This window comes from Tursiops truncatus, chromosome 10 (assembly GCF_011762595.2).
Source record: "Tursiops truncatus isolate mTurTru1 chromosome 10, mTurTru1.mat.Y, whole genome shotgun sequence".
NCBI lineage: Eukaryota > Metazoa > Chordata > Mammalia > Artiodactyla > Delphinidae > Tursiops > Tursiops truncatus.
This window is the reverse complement of record NC_047043.1, coordinates 59,746,730-59,769,680: the sequence shown is the minus strand read 5'-3', so window position 1 is coordinate 59,769,680 and position 22,951 is coordinate 59,746,730. Positions and strand designations below refer to the sequence as shown.

The 22,951-nt window shown below is 45.8% G+C and overlaps 1 protein-coding gene and 1 long non-coding RNA gene across 4 annotated transcripts in view; one reads left to right on the top strand and one right to left on the bottom strand.

Annotated features, from left to right (window-relative positions):
- The window catches only part of LOC109552040 (uncharacterized), a 95,962-nt gene extending 73,390 nt beyond the window's left edge, over positions 1 to 22,572 (top strand). Inside the window, exons 4-8 of one of the 2 annotated variants that reach the window (XR_012334575.1) lie at positions 3,118 to 3,187; positions 4,633 to 4,799; positions 6,156 to 6,330; positions 19,736 to 19,833; positions 20,549 to 22,572. This is a non-coding gene — a long non-coding RNA (uncharacterized lncRNA). Of the gene's footprint in view, positions 1 to 3,117; positions 3,188 to 4,632; positions 4,800 to 6,155; positions 9,395 to 19,735; positions 19,834 to 20,548 lie in introns of those variants that run through there. The other variant, XR_012334576.1, reaches the window with a different exon arrangement.
- Positions 1,956 to 14,086, bottom strand: CX3CR1 (C-X3-C motif chemokine receptor 1). 2 transcript variants are annotated; one of them, XM_004322952.4, is made up of 2 exons: positions 14,024 to 14,086; positions 1,956 to 5,125 (listed from the first exon to the last, which is right to left on the bottom strand). In XM_004322952.4, exon 2 carries the CDS (start codon positions 5,114 to 5,116, stop codon positions 4,040 to 4,042), a length of 1,077 nt encoding a protein of 358 aa, XP_004323000.1. In that variant the 5' UTR covers positions 5,117 to 5,125; positions 14,024 to 14,086; the 3' UTR covers positions 1,956 to 4,039. The 2 variants fall into 2 exon arrangements, with proteins under 2 accessions (XP_004323000.1, XP_019802561.1); XM_019947002.3 differs by lacking the exon at positions 14,024 to 14,086 and adding an exon at positions 9,350 to 9,449.
- Positions 22,573 to 22,951: the final 379 nt, after the last annotated feature.

Sequence of the window (22,951 nt, the reverse complement as noted above, 5' to 3'; positions counted from 1 at the left end):
CATGAAAAGGAATTATGATAGGGATTGCTTTGAATCTGTATATTGCTTTGGGTAGTGTGGACATTTTAACAATATTAATTCTTCCAATCCATGAGTTTGAAATATCTTTCCATTATTTGTGTCTTTTTCAATTTCTTTCATTAATGTCTTGTAGTTTTCAATATACAGGTCTTTTACCTCCTTGGTAAATTTATTCCTAGGTATTATATTCTTTTTGATGCAATTATTAATGGAATTATTTTCTTAATTTCTCTTCCAGATAGTTTATTATTAGTGTAAAGAATCACAACAGATTTCTGTGTATTGATTTTGTATCATGCAACTTCACTGAATTTGTTTATTCGTTCTAACAGTTTTTTGATGAAGTCTTTAGGGTTTCTATATATAATTTTATATGTGTATATATTGTAGAATGATTATCACAATAAGGTTAGTTAACCCGTCCATGACTTCACATAGTTACAGTTTTTTTGTGTGTGGTGAGAAATTTAAAAATCTACTCTCTTAGCAACTTTCAAATATACAATACATTATTGTTAACTGTAGTCACCATAAGATTGGTCTATAGTTTTATCAAGAGGAGAAAGAAGTCAGTAAACTAAGAGATATCTACCTCCTTGATTAACTTGCTGTGTGATCTTGGGCCAGTCTCTGGCCTTCTCTGGACCTCCTTTCCCCTACCTGCAAAGTGTGGGTTTGGACTCAACTATTTCTGACCACCCACAATTCTGTGATTCTGGGACTAAAAAAAGCAAGATGGCAAGGGCAACATAGTATGAGTTTCCTCACTGGGAAAGATTCAATCTAATCATAATAAGGAAAAAAAAAGAATCAAAATAGTTGCCTCCATTTATTTGACCATGCTTTCCAAGCCTGTGCTGTGAGCTTTGTGAAGGTAGTCTTACTAAATCCTCATAATAACCCTAGGAGGTGGGCACCATGTTTATTCTTTTTTTCCAGGTGAAGAAACTGAGCCTCAGAGATGTCAAATACCTTCCCAAGCACAGAGTCAGTAGATTGGGACTCAGTCATAGATGTCTGTCTGCATTTGGAGTTTCTTTCTGCTTTGGGGAAGCCCAGAGCCCAGAAGCTGTGGTGGATCTGATCCAGCTGTGCTCTTAGGGCCAACTGTCCTTTTCAAATGTGCCTTCCTTTAACTTAGATACCAACATCATTGCTATTTAGGTTTTTTCGATGACCTTCCTTATTTTCTCCCTATTCTGTCTTATTCAGCAAAATGAATGAATGAATGTTTCTTATGATACAAATCTAATTTTCTTCTAGAAATGAAACTGTTTATCTCTCTTCTTTGTTTCTCAAGCCAAAAGAATATTTTCCTCTTTTCTTGGGAGTTCACTTATAAGTTAAAATTTTAATGAAAAGTTTCATAATTCAACAATTGGAACAAGGATCAGGTAATAAGGGAGTAAACTGTGAACACCCCGAGAACACCCTCTTCCATTGGTTGTCTGAGCCAAAGCTTCAGAAGCTTCCCACCACATACTCTATTCCCAATGCCTTTCAATTTCTCAGACATTTCCCTTAAGATCTTAAGACTCAGGTCAGATGTCCTAAGATTAGGGTCCTAAGATCCTTAAAGACTCAGGTCAGATGTCACTGCTCTTGTGTTACCAATTAATGCAGAGCATGCTTTTTTTTGTAAATTTCTGAGTTCTGCATTTAAATGTTAAGCACCTCTTAAACATTGAAGGCGAAGGCCTTATCGCACTGATCTTTGCAACAGCTCTGGATCTGAGCTCCCATGTTGCATGTAATATATGCTCAATAAAGGTTTTGCAGTGTATTAGTTTCATATGTATGTGTCAAAAGCTAAAAAGTTCCCAGGCCCTTTGGCCCAGTTATCCCCATGGCAAGAAATTTATCCAAAGGAAGTAATTGGAGATGAGAAAGGAAATTATACAGAAAAGTGCTGTAAAATATGTGTTTGGTAAATATTGGAAACAAGCGAAATGTTTATTAATAGGGTAATGATGAGTAAGTTACAGTACATGATCTTGATGGAACATAATTCATTCTGTCATTGGTTAAACAAATATACTGACTGCCAAGGAGTGAGAAATAGAAGGAGTCAGACGCCTTCAATGAGTACACAACCTGGCAGAGTCTTCTGAAATATTACAAAACTATATAGAAACAGAAGGCTATTTGTGGCCTAATGTTAAGAGAAAAAAAAAGCAGATTATACGGGCTTCCCTGGTAGCGCAGTGGTTGAGAGTCCGCCTGCCGATGCAGGGGACACAGGTTCGTGCCCCGGTCTGGGAAGATCCCATGTGCCGCGGAGCGGCTAGGCCCGTGAGCCATGGCCGCTGAGCCTGTTCATCCGGAGCCTGTGCTCCGCAACGGGAGAGGCCACAACAGAGAGAGGCCTGCGTACCGCAAAAAAAAAACAAAACGCAGATTATAAAACTGTCTGTACATTATGATTGCAACTCGAAACACATGAGGGTGTGAATGAGGTCTGGTGGGCAGATGAAGATACTGTGTGGGTAGATTATATTTTCTTTAGCATCATCACAATTGTTTTTCAAGCTTTAAAATTTCAGTCCATCCCAAATGTTTACTGAGAAAGGGAAAACTGCTCCTGGGACCCTGGCTGTCCAGGTTGGCAGTGGCATGAATGATGGGGTTCTCTCCAGATGGGGTTGCCACCAGTTGATTGGGAGGAAATATTCCAGGCAGTCCGGGAGGGTTGGGTCAGGAAAGGCTATCAACCTGTATATCTACAAGTGTCCATTGAGCGCCACTGTAGGAGCCAGCCTCCTCTGTGTCTGAGCTACATCACGCAGCAGAGCCCGCAAGGCCCTTCCAGGCTCTGTCAACAGCACCACTTAAGCACGGTGCCAGGTGGAGGAAAAGCTGAAGTCTGGGAACCAGACAAGAGGGTTGGAACCTGCAAGAGTTAGAGGCTGGTTCCTCATGCTGGAAAGGATGCTTCCTACATGAAAAGTTCTGTTATCTCCATTCTACAGATGAGGAAACTGAAGTTCAGTTGGCCCCAAATTACCCAGCAGATAAGTGATAGAGTTGGGACTAGAAACCATGCCTTCTCAGATGGGCCACTGTTTTTTCTGTTTATCCCCCTGGGCTCTGGAGCAGGTGGCGATGCATGTGGCTGGATTGAAGAGACCTGACTGACAAGGTGGCTGGAGTCCTTTGTGAAGAGGAGGTACTGGCAAATCTGTTGGTGGAACCACATGACGGAGGGTGTCAGAGGCCAGGCATTTGAGCTTGGACTTGATGCAGTAGGCGCTGGGGAACCTCTGTATGTTTGGGGACATGACAGAGGGGGTTTAATGGCGAAGAGGCTGGTGGTGTGTTCTGGCTGGTATGATCAAGGTGGGGCTGGGCTAGACACAGGTAAAGTTGGTGGGCAACTCTTGTTATATCTGATCAAAGCAGCACCCACCCTCCAGCTTCTTGGAAATATGTCTTCACGCATCTCCAACCACAAGATTGGAATGGGAGCTGCCATCTTATCTATGTCTTCCCTGTGGATACTGCCACCTGGTCCAAGGATGAGAATCTGATACAAACTTGGCCAATCAGAGCCCTTCCCTGGGAATTTTGACCTTGGGATCAGAGGGATATAGGTCTCATTCCCTCTCTGATGACAAAACTGTGTTATGTGAGTCTGGGATCTCTGTTACCACTCAGAGATTTGAGAGTCAGAGAGAGGAAGTTCTAGCTAGATTCAATCTCTAGTTTTCACTCACTCTGAGGATTCGCCACCCCCTTGCCCATGTTACAATGCAAATGATTTCAGGCTAAATTAATTTTTTAGGCTAAATTAATCTGAGTTGAATTTTTGTAATTTATAAACAAGAAACTCTTGACATTGGCAATAAGAAACATGCCTGTCCTTTATCATTCAGATTTTGAGCACAATTCTCAAAAATACTTTCAGGATTGCTTTTGGGCATCAGACCCATTGTTTCTTGCATGTAAGAAATTTAAAAATCTGTCCTAATTATTCAGTGTCAGTCTCAGAAACTCCAGGCTTGCTGGAGAGACAAGACTTTCAGAGGAGGATGGATGTATTTCCATCACTGGTGTAATGAGTAAAATTGCTGCTCAGAATACTTTCTCGCCTGCTCCTTTGTGATTCAGACGGGGACAGGGAGAAACTGACGTGGACGGGGTGGCCACACAGGACAGCCAGGCATTTCCTGTACAGGTGGTAAAGGTATCTTCTGAACTTCTCTCCAGCAAATGCATAGATAAGGGGATTAAGGCAACAGTGGGTAAATGCAACTGTCTCGGTCACACTGAGGGCCAACCTCAGATCCCTCTTCATGTCACAGTTGGGAAAGAAGTCATAGAGATTGAGTGTCTCTAAGAAAATCATGACGTTGTAAGGTGTCCAGAAGAGGAAAAACATGATGACCACAAGAAAGATCAGCCTAATGGCTTTAGCTTTCTTTTGGTTTTTGCAGGAAAAAAGTGTCCGCATGATTCTGAAGTAACAGTAACTCATAATAAGCAGGGGGAGCAGGAAGCCAAGAAAATTTATTTCTACGTTGCGGAGCACAGGCCAGATTTCCTGTAGGACCTCAGGGTAGTCACCAAGGCATTCGTTTTCTTTCTGTTTGGTGAACATGAACTGGGGTGCAGCCACCAAGATGGCGGCTGCCCAGACGCCAAGGCTGATGGTGACGCCATGCTGCACAGTCCGGTTGTTCATGGAGTTGGCGGCCAGGACAATGGCCAAGTACCTGTCGATGCTGATGATGGTGATGAAGAATATGCCTCCAAAAAACCCGATGAAGAAGAAGGCGGTGGTGAGTTTGCACACGGCGTTATGAAGGCCTTGCTCGTTTATAAGATAGTGAGTCCAGAAGGGCAAGGTGGCTACAAAGAGCAGATCAGAAAAGGCCAGGTTCAGGAGGTAAACGTCAGTGATGCTCTTGGGCTTCTGGCTGTTGGTGAGGGCAAACACCACCAGCAAATTTCCCACCAGGCCAAAGGCAAAGACAAGGGAGTAGAGTATGGCCAGGAAGACAGTTCCCAAGGCCACGATGTCCCCCATATCACAGGCTTCTGCAAGCTCATCATACTCAAAGTCTTCTAAACTTGATTCAGGGGAGATGGTGGGCATGGTGAGCACCTGGATGAGAAAGGAAGACAACTAATGTCATTAGTTCTCAGAGAAACAAAGTTGGAATTCTGCCCCTTACATAGGCAGACTGGAAGAAGCAAACATTTGGTTGGGTGTCTAACCAGTACCTTTCCCAGTGTCATGCGTGCTATCTTGTTTAATCTATGTGATGGAGGCTATAAGAGACCCCTTTGACAGAGAGGAAACCAGTCCCTGAGAGGCTGAGTGACTTGCCAGAAACTATGCAGTAAATGGCTCAGTTAGCGTTTGAATCTAAGCCTTTTGAAGCTTGAGATAGATCTTTTTTTCTTTGATTTTCAAAAGTCTATCTGAAAGATAGTGAGCTTGACCAGGGTGTGGATGGGGGAGAGAGGACGAGTGAGTGGAGAGGAGAGGGGTGTGGTGGTGGGGATGCCGTAATTCACACTTCCAGTCCAAGCTTCTATTCTCCACCCCCTTCCTTTCTCCCACCTCTCTGCCCTCTGCACCCTCATTTCTCCTGCATGAACACTGAAGAGAGAGGTCCTAGACACTGCGGAGCCCTGGGCAGGCCTGCACCCAGAGGCTCGTCTTTGTCTTTGAGAGCCATTTCTTTCCCTCTCCCTCTTGGAACCAACTAAGTCTTTCTGTTCCTGAAGGGATAAGACATAGAGTCAGACACCCTAGGGTGATTACCTTGCCTTGATTTGCCCAGGACTCTTCTGGTTTTAGCACTGAAAGTCTCACATGTCGGAAACCCCTCAGTTCTAAGCCAGCTGGGATGGTCAGTCATCCTACAACTCCAAGAGGGAGTGTCACCATCATCCAGGCCTTTGCAGTCATGAAAGGGCTGATGGATCCCAGATGGAGGCCTGTGCTCAGTTAGCTTGTTGCCCTGGGTCTTGGGGGCTAAGTAGTCTGATAATTACCAGCCCTGCACTTCACTGTGACCTGGCCTCCCCCACTGTTCTTTTCCTGTTTTTTTCTGGACAAGAATGGAAAGATAAGACATTTCTGCTCAGGTTGGGAAGTGACACTTGTCCATCCCCTCTTCTCCCAGCCAAGATTCACTCCAGAGGCTGCAAGGGGAGCCCTTTTGCCCTGGTCCTCTGGGACCCCCTCCTCTTCCTCGTGATACCACAAGACAGGCCCTCAGAAACCTCAGTGCACACCTCCTGGTCGTCACTGCCTCCACTCAGCACAACTAAAACCAAAGCTCGTGCTTCTTTAACCAGGTGAGTTTCCACACCCCGCTACATACTTTTCATGCTGGTTTCACCAAGATGGTGTCTCTGCCAAGGCGAGGGCCCCCCCAGCCAGGGCTTTGCTTCTCTCTTCCCAGCCTCTGCTTAGTGTCCTGGCCCAGCTCTGCGTCTCACCCAGACTCTTCCGGGCGAAGTGGCCCAAGGCTTTCTGACCTGGGCCGTCTCAGGCTGGGATGGAGTTCTCAGCCCCAGGGAACTGTATGCTTTCTTTGCTTTCAGCTGCAATGCCCTTTACTCAGAGAGGAGCCTCTGGCTATGACCTTAATCAATAAAAGTTAAGTTGAACCATATAAAATGGCTGATATGCAACCATTTTTGAGTGACATAAATGTCAGTTTCAAATGGCTCAGCTGAGATGCCGGGCGGCCGGGAGTGGCCGCTTTGTGCAGGTGACTTGTTGCTGGAGCCCATCTTCCCAGACAGTCAGCTGTGTAGGAACACAAACAGTCAAGCCCTTGTAGTCCTAAGTTGCGGATGCTGGGGGTAGCCCCCCCTCTTCCCGCCCCCCACCCCGGGTCAGGAGCTGGCAGAGTTGACCTCGAGAGGAGTCCAAGGACAATAAAAATCGTTTTGCATCTCTTTTGGGCCTGTGTTCAGTCCTGAAAGCCCAGGAACTTGGTGCTTTAGAATTGGCTTGATTTTTGCCAAATCTGCATGTGGTGGGTTTGATTTACACTCTTGGCGGCATGCCTCACACACAGGGACCTCCTACAAATCTTCGGGCAGGTGTCCCTGGGTCATTGGGAAGAGTGGGGAGGTGGGCTAGAAGGGGACGGGCACACACTTGGCAGCCCTGAGCCAGGTGCCCAGCAAGGAGAGGGGAGGGACTGGGGACCTCCTTGCCACATGCCACCTGTTTATTTCTGACATCCTGGCCTTTTCCAAGCTCTTCCTGCACCTTCCCCATCCTCTCATCATGAATATCCCTGGAGCCCTTCAGCAGGGCAGTGAACTTTCCTTTCAGAATTACAGAGAGGATTAAATAGGTAATAACATGAAGTGTCTAGAACTTGATAGCTTTATCCAGGCACCTTTTCAGGAAAGGTGGGCCTGAGCTGGGTGGACCTTTTATTTCTGGGTCCTCTGAGATGTCCCAGGATTGGGCCAGGAGCCTGAAGATAGGGCCTCCTGGTAGCAGACAAGAGCAGGACTAATGCCCTAGGGGTCAAAGGGCTGCCAGAGATCAACTGGCTTTCACTCAGGCTGCACACTGGCCTCCCAGACCCTGAGGACACAAGAAACCAAGTGCAAGAATCCAGTGAAGGCACAGTGGCTAAGAATCCACCTGCCAATGCAGGGGACCCGGGTTTAAGCCCTGGTCCAGGAAGATCCCACATGCCGCGGAGCGATGAAGCACGTGTGCCACAACTACTGAGCCCACGTGCCACAACTACCGAAGCCCGCACACCTAAAGTCCGTGCTCCACAACAAGAGAATCCACCACAGTGAGAAGCCTGCGCACTGCAACGAAGAGTAGCCCCTGATCGCCGCAACTAGAGAAAGCCCGTGGGCGTCAACGAAGACCCAACACAGCCAAAAAGAAATAAATGAAATTTAAAAAAAAAGAATCCAGTGAAATAAGCCTTCACAGCATCTACTAAGCGAGGTTCATATAGACAGGATTGCAAGGGGAAGGATAGGTGCCGGAGTGAAGCACTAACACAGGTCCCACCACACTAACTGAGGCTGCACCGCACACGTCCCCTCAGCTGTCCTCGGATCTCCTCACCCCCTGTTCTGTTAAGTCAACGTTTTACTAAATGGTGCTGAGCTGGGAGAGTCTGGGCTGAACCTAGAAGCTGAGCTTTGAATACACATGGGTTTCACACCCAAGCTGAAATGAATTTTGTAGGACCTGCTTTAAAAAACACCAAGCTGGCGCTACTGCCGATCCTGTTCTACTTCCTCCGGTCACTTCCTTTTCTCAGGCCTGCTCACTTATTTTTTAACTTTTTTTTTTGGTCATCATTACCCACTGTTTCCAATCAGCTTCCCTTTTCTACACTTCCCCTCTCATTAGCTGGCCCCCATCCACTTTCTTCTCCCCAGCGTCTTTTTCATGTTGCGTCCTCCTCTCTTTTGGCTTCACGTCCTGCTTAGTTTTCTAGATTCAATGAGTCTTATTTTGTTTGTTTGTTTGTTTATCTTTCTTGCTCTCTTTTTATGGCTTTTTAGGCCCTCGAGTACACGCGGGTTTGAGGTTCAGTCTAATGCCAATTGTGAGGCTTAATTTTTTTCCTTTGGACCAAACAAAACTCAGGAATTGCTTGATCCCTGATCCCAACTTTCCCCATGGGGGTACCACCATCTCTTGAGGTTCTAGAACCTGAGGTTATCCTCAGAAAGCCCCAGTTTAGGAGCGAAGGCTGCCATTCCTGGATACCTGCTAAGTGTCATGCTCCAGACACAAGACCCCATTTAATTCTCACCACAACACCTCATGGGAAATGACTCTGCCCCCTTGCAAAATAACCACCAGCGGCTCAGAAAGATTTGGGTAATTTGTCCAAGGGAGCAACAGAACCAGGATTTCAACCCAGATGTGTCTCTTCACAAAGCCGTGTTCCCTGCCCTGCACCATGCTTTCCCTCTTGGAGGGGAATTCTGCATGTTACTGCAGGCCCTGTCTCTAGAATGAGAACTGAAAAATAGTAGAGGTGACCCCCCTTTAAAGGATAAGATTCAAGAAGTGACCCTGAACACTCTTCCTGGGTTTTGCCTTCTAGACTCAGGACCCAGAAGGCTGACCCTCAGTGAAACTGTGGGTGGGAAATGGAGGGGATGGGGATATTATTTGCCTCTCCAGCCATGACTAGGTGGTCCTCACTGCCAGACCCCCAGAACCTAGCTCTCAACAATGGTGGTGAAGAAATGGGAATCCTTTTCTATGGAGAAGGAAAGGCTGAAGGCTAAAGGGTCAGCTTATTTCCTGTCTTCAAATACACAGTGATGCTCTTCAGAGCCATGTACTTCAGAGGGGTCCACATACCCTGAAATAAGCTGGCAGACCCTGGGCAGCTCACTTCCAGCTCGGCCTCAGTTTCTTGATGTATGTAATGAAATCCCTGGACCGGACCATCTCTGAGGGCCTGGCCAGCTCTGGCTGCTCAGTTTTCCAACAATGACCAAAGAGAAGGAAACAGTTTTAAAGAGCAGCATGAGTCCTGGGTCAGGGGAAGCGTGGCCTCGTGTCCACAGAGTGGCTGCTCAGCAGCCTGCGAAGCTTCTGGGCTCGCAGGCGGCCAGCATTCAGATGAGGTTCTGTTTGGAGACAGAGAGCTGAATTAGTTAATTTTGAGTCCTGACAAATCTGGAATTCACCTTGGGCCACGTAGGAAGGTTCTCAGTCTGGCCCCAAGCCCACACCCCTGGCTACTTGGGACCCTGAGTTTAAGGACCTGATGGTTTTCCAATTTACAATGACAGCTATTTTTTATGAGACCCCTCCTCAGGATGCAGAGAGAGCAAGGCCAAGAAGGAAGAAGAGGGGCAGATGGATGGGCCTTGAATTCCATGCTGAGGAGCAGTGGGCACATTTTACAACTTGCACCCCATCCTCCACACAAGTAGATTGAGTGACTTTCTATTCCTGCAGCAGAGTCCACCTAAAACAACTTGGCGTGACTCACCCACCAGCATTTTATACGGGCCCAGACACACCACAAGCCAAGACCAGTAACAGGAGAAAACCACACATGGAGTGAGGCCCCTCTGCTCGTGTGTGAGCCACCCCTTCACAGGACCTGCCCCTGTTCTTGGTTTGCCACACCTCCCTCTGCTTTCCTCCTCAAAGTCCTTTATGGTATTTATTTATCTCTGTTAAAATGAACTGTGAAATTTAGAAAGGAAATGACTATGATTTTCCTTTTTTAATAACTGAAGAAGAGATGGACTTGCTTATTAATTAATTTTTGATTAAGCCAATATCTGTTAATTATCTTTACCATACACTGGTGTAAGGACAAGTGAAAATTAAAAATAAGAGGCTTGGGACTTCTCTGGTGGCGCAGTGGTTAGGAATCTGCCTGCCAACGCAGGGGACACAGGTTCAAGCCCTGGTCCAGGAAGATCCCACATGCTGCAGAGCAACCAAGCCTGTGTGCCACAACTACTGAGCCCGTGCACCACAACTACTGAGCCCATGTGCCACAACTACCGAAGCCCGTGCACCTAGAGCCCATGCTCCGCAACAAAGAGAAGCCTCCGCGAAGGGAAGCCCATGCACCGCAACGAAGCGTAGCCCCCGCTCAGCACAACTAGAGAAAGCCCGCGCACAGCAACGAAGACCCAATGCAGCCAAAATAAATTAATTAATTAACTAAAAAAAATAATAAGAGGCTTAATTCTCCCTGTTGGAAATAAGGGACAAGAGTCCGCTTGCCTCCTTTTTCTTAGAGTATTTATTTTAGAAAACATGTAATTGTACCTTCTTTCCTCTTTGAAATGTGGATATATACCCTTTAGAAAATGTGACCATTTCCTCTGTCAGCTTCAGAGCCGGGAGCCATCTCTTTGAAATGCAGATATTGAGGTGCCCAGGCTCCCAGTCCCAGAGGGAGGGCAGGAGCCTGACTTGGGCAGGAACCTGGCTCCAAGTTACACAACTACGTCTGATAATAAAGGGATGAGAAGTTTGTTTCTCCTCTGGATGAAGCCAACCAACTAATACAGATGATGAACCCAATGACCATGGTAAACTTGGGATGAACTGTGTGTGACTGTCAGGTTCCCTTACTTGAGCACCAGTCATTGTGTATCTTGAGAACATGTGTGTAAGGGGTTGTATCTGGTCATATACCAGGGTGAGATTTTTTGTGTCTTTACTACCTCATAGCGGATTGCCTGTGAGGCACATCACATTTAATGCTTATTCAGTAACGAAAGAGTTTTCTTTCTCTACCATATTCATGGAGAGATTTTTCTGGGTTGGAGATTTTGTTTTTCATTCTATTTCCCCAACAGTAGGCACTGTGCTCAATTCTGTAGAGGTAAAAATGTCTAAAATATAGTCTCTGTGAATTTTTATTATTGTTTAGTAAGAGTATAAGAAAAGTGATGGGAAACCCAAGGATTGGACCATTTAAGCTGGGTCTTAAAGGCTGGGAGGGTCTTCCAGGTTGATAAAGGTGGTGGTGGGCATGGGGTGGGGTGTGGTTTGAAGCCAAAGGCTCTGAGAGTATGAGCATAAGGAGGTTTCCTGGGTCCACGGCCAGGCAGAGAGGGTGTGAGGGACTATACAGAAACAGAAGGAAGTGAGGATTGTGGGGTTAGGAGGGGCTAACCTGTTCCCGGAGGCTTCAGGAAAGTTCACTTTAGTCTGAGTGGAGGGCTCAGGAAAGGATGCAGAGAGAAGGCAGAAGAGGGGAAAACAGAGGAGCCTCAAATTCTACACTGAGGATCTATAAGGAGAAATTATAAAAGACTTTAATAGGCCAAAAAACCTTTATTGGGTGTCCTGTCTAGCACACCCTTTGGGGCCATCTCCCCCTTTCACTGTCTGAGCTAATTTACAGATGACTGATGATGATGCGATAATTCTTGTTCATGGAAAAAGCAATTGTGTCTGGTAGTGATGCATTTGATAACTGCCATGTGGATAGGGGCCAATTTTGCATTTATCTGTAAATTCATCTCAGCATTTCTGGTAGTATCTCATCCATGCTATTGCTGTGGCTATGGTCTGTTCATTGTTATTGCTGAATAGGATTGCACTGTGTGAGTGCCCCACGATTATTTTCTGTTCTATGCTGATGCACCCCTGGGTGGCTTTCAGTTTTTGAACAATTCTGTCATGAACATTTCTGTGTGTGCATCTACATCTCCTACAGTAGAAATGCATTTTAAAAATGCAAACCAAAAAGCAGACATACTGTATATAAATCCACATATGTGAAGGTCAGAAACAGGCAAAGAAAATCCACAGTGTTTAGGAATGAATATGTAGGAGGTAAAACTACACGGACAAAGAAGGAAGCAATGACCATAAAAGTCAGAAATGGGGTGATTTTGGGGAGGGCAGGGGTGGTGATCAAGAAGGGACCTGAGGGTGGCTGCCGAGGGCTGGCCTGGTTCTCTGCTGCTGCCTGGATGTTGGTTTGGTAGCAGATCAATTTATAAGCTGTTGACCTGGGCACTGTCCTTTGAGTGTGTTATGTTTCCCAATGAACATAGGTTTAAGGAAAGAGATGAAGAGGGCCTGGGAAGATATTTAAAGAGATGTGGTATAGGTTTTCTTCCCTGCCAAGAGTCACAATTCACTCACATGTGTGACCACTCATACTTTCTTTCTGAAGATGATGTTTTCCAATGACACAAACCTTCTGAGCCCAAATGTCCTCACAATGATGATAACAGCATACATCAACGTTGAACATCAAAGTGTATCAGCAATTTGTTATTAAAATAATTTTCGTTATAAATGCAATAGTTGCTCATTATAAAAAATGCAGATATCGGGACTTCCCTGGCAGTCCAGTGGTTAAGACTCTGAGCTTCCACTGCAGGAGGTGTGGGTTTGATCCCTGGTCGGGGACCTAACATCCCATATGCCTCACGGCACAGCCAAAAAAAAAAAAAAAAAAAAAAAAATGCAGATGGCACAAAAAAGCATGGAAGTAACAGGAAAGAAAAAACTCAAAACTATCTACAATCCAACTTCCCAGAACCAACCACAGCTAGCTTTTAGCTTCTCCCATCCAATCTTTATGCATATTTTAATATTCACATTGAGTATATTTAAAATGCAAATGCTATTTTTAAAACTTTTTATAATACAATTTCCAAACATGTATAAAAGCAGAGACAACCCCCATGCACTAATCACCCAGCTTCAACAATTAGCAACTCATGATCAGTATTTCATCTATTCCCCACTCATGCCCTACTGGATTATTTAAAAATAAATTCAGGGACTTCCCTGATGGTCCAGTTTTTAAGACTACACACTCCCAATGCAGAGAGGGGGCCTGGGTTCAATCCCTGGTCAGGGAACTAGATCCCGCATGCCGCAACTAAGAGTCCACATGCAGCAACTAAAGATCCCTTGTGCCGCAACTAAGACCTGGCACAACCAAATAAATAAATATTTTAAAATAAATAAATAAATAAATCCAGATGTCATAACATTTCACCCATAAACAGTTAAATGTGAGTCTCTAAAAGAATAAGAAAGAAAAAAAATAAAGTTATTTTTAAAAATAATAGGGAGTTCCCTGGTGGTCCAGTGGTTAGGACATTATAATTGATTTACAATGTGTTAATTTCTGCTGTAGAGCAAAGTGATTCATATATATGTGTGTGTATGCATAGATATTCTTTTCCGTGCTATACAGTAGGATCTTGTTGTTTATCCATTCCATATATAATAGTTGGCAGATGCAATTTTAAATGATGCTTTTTTTTAGCGTTTCTCCATGTCCCTGAAACGTAATTACTAACACTTCTAATCATATTCCACTATGTTAAGCATATCATAAATGATCTAATCACTCACTGCCCCCCATCACCCCCAAGCCCCTTGGACATTTAGGCTGCAACATCCTCTGGAAAATGGTCTCCCTTGTTGGCATGTAAAGCAAACCAGCATCATTAACCAACTTTGACCTCTGACCACAGTGCCCCACCCAGCTCGCCCACAGGTGCTGAAAGAGTCCTCTGCTCCTACCTGGGCTGGACCTGGGAAGGGAACCTCTGGATATGCCAGTCAGCCGCCCTGTCCCACGCAGACTCTGCCAGAGAGTATTTCCCTTTCCTTCCCTCTGAGAGCATCTTTAATTGCAAAGTTAGCCAATAGTATTTGGTTTCCTGTGAGGTAGACTATCTTTAGATGCTGCCACAGGCAAGTTCAGAAACTCCAGGCTGGAGGCCAGCTGGGACAGGAGGACCTGAAGTTATAGACCTGGAAGATGCAAGCCTGGGGCAGACTAAGAGGGGCTTGGAGAGAGTGATAACTTAGGGGCTATGTTATCTCCCTCACATGGGTGGAGGGCAGGGGACAGTATAGCTCTTTTAATGATGTGCCTTCAGGCAAGCCCAGAAACTGAGCCTCAGTTTTCCTGCCAATAAACAGGAGCCGATAATACTCACTGGACAGCATTGGGGCACAGATTGAATGAGCTACAGCTTTTCTCCTCAAAGTGTGATCCCAGTTAGGAGCTTATCAGAAATGCAGCACCTCAGACCCCCGCCCTAGGCCTCTTGAATTAGACTCTGCATTTTTTTGATGCCTTATAGATTTTATTTGTTATAAAGAAAATTCATCTCTATATGTATCTTTATTTTTTTATTTTTATTTTTTTCATGTGACTTGCTTTATTGTGATATCTGCTTTATTGTGGTGGTCTGGGACCGAACTCACAATATCTCTAAGGTATGCCTATATTGTTTTATTAAAAAATTTTTTTCTATTGAAGTATAGTTGATTTACAGTGTTTTAGGTGTACAGCAAAGTGATTCAGTTATACATACATATACAAATATATATATTCTTTTTCAGGTTCTTTTTCATTTTAGGTTATTACAAGATATGGAATATAGAGACTCTGCATTTTAATGAAATTCTCAGGAAATTGGTAAACACATTGAGTCTGAGAGGCATTGGCACAGAAAACACCTACTGAGTGCCTGTTACCTGATGGATACTTAATAATTATGTTTCCCCTCACCTCCCTCCTTCAAGGCATCTAGTGATTCCCTATACCCTGCAGTCAAGCCCAAATTCTGTATCTGATGGGCAGTGGCACAGGCTGCTCCAGCGGGATGTGGCACCTGGCTGGGCCCTGTTGTACAGGCCGTGCTCCTGCTCCCTGCCCTGGCCAGCTGGTTCTTTGACTGTAACTCATATCTCAGCCACCTCGGCTGCACTGCCTTCCCACCACTTCCTTACCTGCCTGAGTCATATTCAAGGCCAAGCCTCTTCCTAGTCCATCCCTATCCCAGGGCCTAGCCAGGGTCTGGCACCAGTGGGCCCTCAACACACGTGTTTATCGTGTGGTCAGTGACCATACCCCCACAAGACCTTCCCTGGCTGCCCACTGCCCTTCTCACAGCTTGTGCCCAGTGTGCCCCTGGTCTCCTATGCTCTGCTGAGGGTGGGGCTGCACTGCAAGCTTCCACCTTGCCTTCTCCCCATCCCCAACATGGACTCACCGGCCAGGACCAGCTGTGGCTGGGATTGCAGTGCTATGGGTTGGCTGACCTGCTGGCGTTTGAGGAACTCCACTTCCCCATTTCCTTTCTCGGTCTCCCCCTGGCCTAAGTGTCAGGCCACCTTTCCCTGCCTTTGGCCAGGCTAAAATTTGTGCTAAAAATAATCCAAAGACTGCTGCTAGACACCCCCAGGTGGGAACTCAATATAGAGGAGCCTGCCCCACTGAGGACTGACAGACTTTACTCAAATACCTCAAGCTGCAGGAAACTTCAGATACTTGTTAGTGTTTGTGGACACTTTTTCTTTTTCTTTTTTTGGCCGTGCCATATGGCATGCAGTATCTTAGTTCCCTGACCAGGGATCAAACCTGGGCCCCCAGCAGTGGAAGCGCAGAGTCCTAACCACTGACCTGCCAGGGAATTCCCTGTGGACACTTTTTCAGAATGAGTGGAAGCATAAGCCACCTGGAAGGAAAAAACATCTGAAGTAGTTAAATCCCTCTTTAAGGAAATTATTGCCCAAGTTGGATTGCCTGCACCCTTCAAAGTGACGGTTGCACTGTCTCCAGTATAACCCAACAGATATCTAAAGCATTGCATATTGTTGGAAACTACATTCAGCCTGAAGACCACAATCAACAGGAAAAACTGAGAAAATGAATCACATATTCAAAGAGAGCATTGCTAAAATATGTCAAGAGACCAACTTGGTATAAGGTCTTGCCAGTTGCCCTGCTATGGATTAGAGTGGCTCCCAGAAGTGAGCCCTTCAGGAATATTGTGTGGTAGGCCATTCCAGGTGTCTGCCTGGGCAGGAGAATCTGTAGATGTCTTAAAGGACCTAGCAGTCAACAACTATGTTAAGAATTGGGCACTATATGAACTTCTGTTCATGAATTTGCTTCCAGTAGGTCCACCTACCCAGCTGAGATGGTACTGCACCCCTTCCAGCCCAGGGATTGAGTCCTCCTCAAAACCTGGAGAGAACAAGGACTGGGACATCAACTTGCCACTAAGTGGACAGGACCATACAAGGTGCTGCAGAACACCCACTCCTCATTTTGATAAATTAGCCAGGATAAGACCATGGATTTACCACACCCGAGTAGAACTCACTCCTCTAGAAACTGGACAGGATGAAGAAAAATAGACTTGGCCTTGTGAGACATTAGAAGATCTTAAGTTGCTGTTTCGAGTCAAGCCTCTTACCAGATAAGTAATGATGACTCTTGCTCTTCTCTTTTGTTTCACTACACTGGTGACAGCCACTTGTTAGAAAGGAAATGCTTTAATAAAACTATCTCCAAGTGTGGCCAAAGAGGGGAAATAACCCTCTTTAAAGATATAAAGAACCTGCTGTATTAAAAAAAAAGGATATAAAGATAGCATAGCGCAGAATTTCGTGGGTATCCTTATTCCAAGTTTATGTGTACATTCAAGTGCTTGTCTAAGTATTGTGAAGGACCATAAAAAGGGGATCCAATGCAAACTGTTCATGCCCAGCCTGGGCCTTGGGAATACTTCCAGTCCCAAACTGATCAATTCCATTACACAATCACCCCTTCATGGCCTCTGTTCAGCAGGAAGTAGCCAGAGTGGTCACCACCCCTTTTCCCAGAAGATTGTGGAATGGACATTGACAGGGGAGAATTGTAATAGAGAAGAACAAACCTGACACCATATTGGATCTATTCCTTTAGCTCTCACATTTGTGCCCTGTTTGCTATGCTAAGTTATTCTGGCTCTGCACCTTTGTGAAAGAATGATGCCTATAGCCTGAAATACACATAGTAGCCCTTTCTCAAGACTCTGCCTCCCAGGCTTGACCTTTAAAGACGTAACACTTTTCCATTCATATAGAGATTAAAAGGTACAGAACAGAGAATAACAATTGTCTTGTTGGAGGAATATCATGACCAGACCTACGTGGACTGCTACAAGAACAAAGGATTATCACATCCCTTCTGGGTTCTGGCCAGCACCAAGAAATCTGCAATGGCCAGCCACACCTGGTCCCCTTTTAGTATAAAAGAACTCTGAGTTCTTACTCAGGTAAAATGGTTCTTTGGGACACTAGTCTGCCATCTTCTTGGTCTGCTGGCTTTCCAAATAAAGTCTCTATTCCTTGTCCCAACACCTCATCTATCAATTTATTGGGCTTTCATGTGGAGAGCTGTACAAGCTTGGACTCGGGAACAGGGTGAAGAATGCTTTAACTAACCTTGTTGTGGTAAATATTTTGCAATGTATACGTGTATCAAATCATCACATAGTACAGAATAACTTATACATTAACACTTAAAGTTACATATTATATGTCAATTATATTCAATAAAGTTGGAAATAAATACTGGGAAAAAATTTTTAAACAAAGAGAAAATGTGTCTGTCATTCTTCTCCAGGAGTCTCACTTGGGTTGAATTATTTCTAAATCTCAGTAGAATGAGGCAGAAGTCGTACAGGCTCATCTTCAAATTGAAGCGAAAGTGTCCCTTTATTCCAAAACAAGTCTTCGTTTGCAGGCTAACTCTTAAGTAGTGTTTGGTAACCACCCCTATTCTGTATTGCACTTTTGTACGTATGCCACGCATCACCACCCTGACTCACTTGTTTGCTCACTCACTTATGAGTATTTATTAAGCACCTCCTGCATGCCATACCCTGTACCTAGGGCTGGTTGCTTGTGACATAAAGGTGAACAGGGCAGGGTCTCTACCCGATCCCTCCACAGTTTCGATCTCAGTTTGGCTTCCACACTTCAAGGTTGCAAAAAGAGACAGCTCAGGGAACATTGAACAATCAGCAATTATCAGAAAGACAGGGGAGTGGTCTGTCTTGCCTCTGTCCACAAAACATCGTCTTCTCCCTCCTTGTGTCTCCACCTCTCCCCAGCATTCCCCAAGGCCCAGAGCTTCAGGCTGGGCAGGCAGTCAGCACGGGCCTAGAGGACAGCCTTTGGCTGTGGGAGTCCCCTTGATTCTACTCAAAGCACATGGCTTTGTTGACAAAAAAATCTGCAGCAGTTGCATTCTTGGGAGGGAGTGGCATGTGCAGGTGACACTGGCAAGCCTTTGTGTTACAGTTCTGTGAAGAACATGCAGACCCACAATGATTTTGAGTCACATTGTCATGGTTCAAATCCTGACCCTGCCACTCAAGCCTCAGTCAAGTTATTTCTCTGAGCCTGAGTTTCCTTATTGTAAAAAATCAGGCTAATAATCCATGTGGAATGGATGGTGTGAGGATTAGCAGTGACACATGTAAAGCACATCATACGGTGCTTGGAATATTGTGGGCCCTCAGGAAATGAAGAATTACTACTCAAGGCAAGAAGGTCCCAAACAGGGTAATAAAAATCTGCATTCTGGGGATACATGGAGGAAGGAACACTCTCCTTCTAAGAGGTCTTGGTGAAGCATTCACCTGGGAAGACAGGCCAGAAGGACCAAGCTGTACAGAGTCGAGAGGGTGGGTTATGGGCCTCACACATTGGGGAGTCGCTCAATGTGCCCCCTTCTCCTGGGGTCTCCAGGGCTTTGATGACAGGCAACTGCCTGTCCCCTTAGAACCCTCTTCACTCTCTGTGGTCCTGTTCCATCCCAGAGGCTCCCTCGGTAAGGATTCTTGAGTGGCGGTGGGTAGGGAGGGACTTAAAGGATCTGGGCCTGTGCTGGATGAGTCTTTGGAGGGATACAGAAGGCAGGATTAGTTCTGGATCAGCTGCTGTCAAGAAGCAGGGGAATTCAGTGACTGGGAGTCTAATAACTTTTGCCTGGGTGGTGGGAGTATTGCAATGGGCTAGAGCTGTCCCTGGTAACAGGGCAGCAATCACCAGTGTTGGTCCAAGTGTGTATGTGGGAGGGTGGGGCTAGTCTTTTAGTTGTTGTGGAGTGGCCCTGTCTGAGCATCTGTGATGTTCAGGTGGGAGCTTAACAGTCAGGCAGCCAACAGGGGAGTTTCCCCTCTTTTCCTGTATTAGGGAATCTGATATGGTCAAGCCCACAGAATGGGGACAATAAGAAGGATGACCATGACTGCACGTGCAGCTCAGGCCACGGTTTACAAAGCTCTCCCACAGGCACCATCTCCCTTGCAGGGTAGGAAACTGAGGCCCAAGGAGGTTAGAGTAACTCCAGGCCACTCAGCTGGTAGGTTGAGTGGAGTAGGCAGGAAGTCCACCCCAAGTCAGAAATTTACATACATGCAGTGTCTGGCTGTTTCTCTGCAGGTTACCGAACCCAAAGCAGATGCCTCTGGGCACACTCAGGGTAGACGACCATCACTCCTTCCTAAAGGGCTTTCTCCCTGGCCCTGAGAGAAAAGCAGGTAAGGGGGGAACAGGGAATAGAGGAGTTGTTGATGGTGGGGTTGGTGAACCATTCCCTCAATGGAAGCTTTGAGGCTCCCCTTTGTGGTTGGCACATGAACTGCTGGCCCAGGCCTGGCTGAGGCAGGTGTGGGCAGCAAGGTCCCCTCCAGGGCCCCAAGTCAGGCAGGCCCTGTGCCAGGCACACCATAGTCAGGGGCTCAATTGACCCTCAGTCCATTGGCCTGCGAGCTGGGTGTTCTCAGCCCATCATAGAGAGGATAAAACAGAGCTGAAGTCAAAGTTTACCCAGGAAAAGAGTGCTGAAGCTGGGCATTTAGGCCTCGCCTCGTCCAGTGATGGAGCTACGGGTATCACCCAGACTCCCCTTCCCAATTCTCAATTTGTAAAGGCTGTTTAAAGTCAGACCCCCAGCTAGGCTGTGGGACTAAGAAGTAATTTTTGGACTTGATAAAGGGCTTCCCAGTTTTATAAAGTGTTTTCACATTCTTTATTTCTTGTAGGCCTCACAGAACCCTGTAAAGCAGGTTCATGAGGCATGATTATCTCCACTTTATAACCAAGAAAACAGGTGCAGAGATAACAACAGGTAAAACATAATAATCATCATCCTAGTTATTAATGTTTACCATGTGCCAAGCTCTGTGCTAAGTGTTTTGCAATTGTTACCTTGTTTAATACTCAAACAACACTGATACTGTTCCCATTTTACAGAAAGGATGTGAAGGCACAGAAATGGGCACAGTTCAGGACCTAGAGCTGCAGTCTGACTTTGGAATCCGAGCTCTTCCTTACCACACCGTACTGACACTTGTGACTCACTATGGACCACAGGTCTGGTAAAAGATGGACAGGAACTGGATTCTGCCTTCTCTGATGCCCTGGGCAGTGTTCTTTCTACCACATCACACTGGCTCTGTTGTCCTCTTTCAGCATCCTAAGGTAATAATACAGGTGAAAACTTAAAAAAAAAAAAAAAGAGAGTAAGACCAGTTACACTCAGTTCTTTGAGGAGAAAAAAAAGCATTGGCAAGATGAATGAGGGTATGATGAATTGGGAGATTGGGATTGACGTATATACACTAATGTGTATAAAATGGATCACTAATAAGAACCTGCTGTATAAAAAAATAAATAAAATTAAATTTAAAAAAAGAGATGAATGAGGGTAGACTCAGGGCACTGGGGAGGGGTGTTTGATGGGTACACTGCCAGAGGGGAGGTCTGGGCTGTGCTCCAGGCCAAGCTCATGACTTGGCCTGGTTGTATCTCCCTGGAGTAGGAAGCACCCTGTTTGTAATTCCACACTAGTTGCTGTAAGTGCTGTCTGTCTCCCTGAGTATTCTTCTAAAGCTTCTCTGTGCCAGTGGGCTGGTCTCTCTGGGGAGCCATGGTTTCAAAATTGCAGTGTCTAGAGCTGCACTGTCCAATGCAGTGGTCACAGGCTACATGTGGCTGTGGAGCAGTGGTGATGTGGCTAGTCTCAATTGCACTGTCATGTAAGTATAAAATATTTACCAGATTTTTTTAAGACTCAGCATAAAAAAAAGAATGTACCATATCTCATTCATAATGTTTATATTAATTACATGTTGAAATGATAATATTTTAGAGGTATTGGGTTTAATAAAATATTTTGTTAACATTAATTTTACCTGTTTCTCTTTACTTTTAAAATCACTACTAGAAAATTATGTGGGTGGCTCTTGCTGTTGGACACTACTGGAAGACATTGATCTAAAGCTTTTGGTCCTGGTGAATGTGCTTATGACATCTGTCGGAAGCCAGACACTCCTCAGAGCTGTCCAACAGGGAAGGCCTGTTTGTCCCACCCTCTGTGAGGTGCTGGAGGTGGCCAGGGGCGGATGGCGGTGGGGGAGAGGTGACCTTAAGGTTTTGTCTCTCTGCCAAATGGGCAAAGGGTAAAGTTCCTGCAGCCCAGTGGCAGGGGAACAGAGGAGCAGCATGTTTTCTGTGTGAACCACCCTTCTTAGTTCGCAGGATCCCTTGGTTTAAACTCATGTTACAGTATACTCCAGCAGCTATGAACTCATTTCAGTTCCTAAGATTCTAAGCTTTTTCTGGTCTTGGCCCCTCCCTCCCCTCCTCTCCCTACTTGGCTGTCTCTTTAGATGGCAAGTGGGTTCTACACAGAGACCCCCTGACCCGCTCAGCTGCATTAGGTTTCCCCACTGCGTCAATTCTCTCAGTCCTTTATTTCCTCTTCACAGGACCGGTCCCACTTCACCACCACCCTCTTGGACATGGAGTGTGTTTGATGTCTGTCTGCTCATTAAACAGAAGCATCATGAGGGCAGAGACTGTGTCCGTCCACTCCTATGTCCTGGTGCCAACATGTTCCCCTTATAACAGGGAAGAACAAATCTGACTCCATATCAGATGTTTTTTTTACTTTAACCTTTGTATTCTATTGCTTTTGCTTCCGGTTAAGAATGTTGCCTATAGCCTGAGATACATAGGATAGCCAGTTCTCAAGTCTCTGACCTTTAAAGATATAACACTTTGCCATCCCTATAGAGATAGATAAAAAGTTTCAGAACAGAGGATGACATTTGTCTTGTTGGAGGTTTACAGGAACATTTTGACCTGACCTACATGGACAGCTGCACATTTACCTCATCGTCGTCATTTCCTGTGGCAGCTCCCAAGGGAGCCGCAGTCACCCTCAGGCTATGGAGCACAACCCCAGCTTGGGAGGGGCAGCCACTGCCCAAGGTCACCACATGGTGAGTACCTGAGGGAAGCCGGGCCTGGGGGCGGGGGGCGGTTCACACACTTGGGGCCTTCCTCCTCACTGAAGGCGGCCCCCCCCTTCCTGTGTCCCTCTCAGAGGGGCCGTGGTCACCCAGTCAAGCCCAGCTTGACCCTGTTCTTTGGGAGATCCCATGCTTCTTGGGATGTGGTATCCAAGCCCTAAAACTCTCAAAGTGTTTGTGCTTGTCTTGGGAACCCCCTGCAGGGCCAAGGGGAGACAACCCAGGGGGCCAGGTGACTGGTGGGTGCAGGCACTGGGTACAGGGGTTGGGGGCACTGGACCTCAAGCTTGGGGCTCTTTCCCACCAGATGGAAGAGTGGGAGCAGGAAGCAGTTCTGCTC

Excerpts from the sequence above, each read along its gene's own strand:
- CX3CR1 (XM_004322952.4), bottom strand. The coding sequence starts at position 5,116 with ATGCCCACCATCTCCCCTGAATCAAGTTTAGAAGACTTTGAGTATGAT.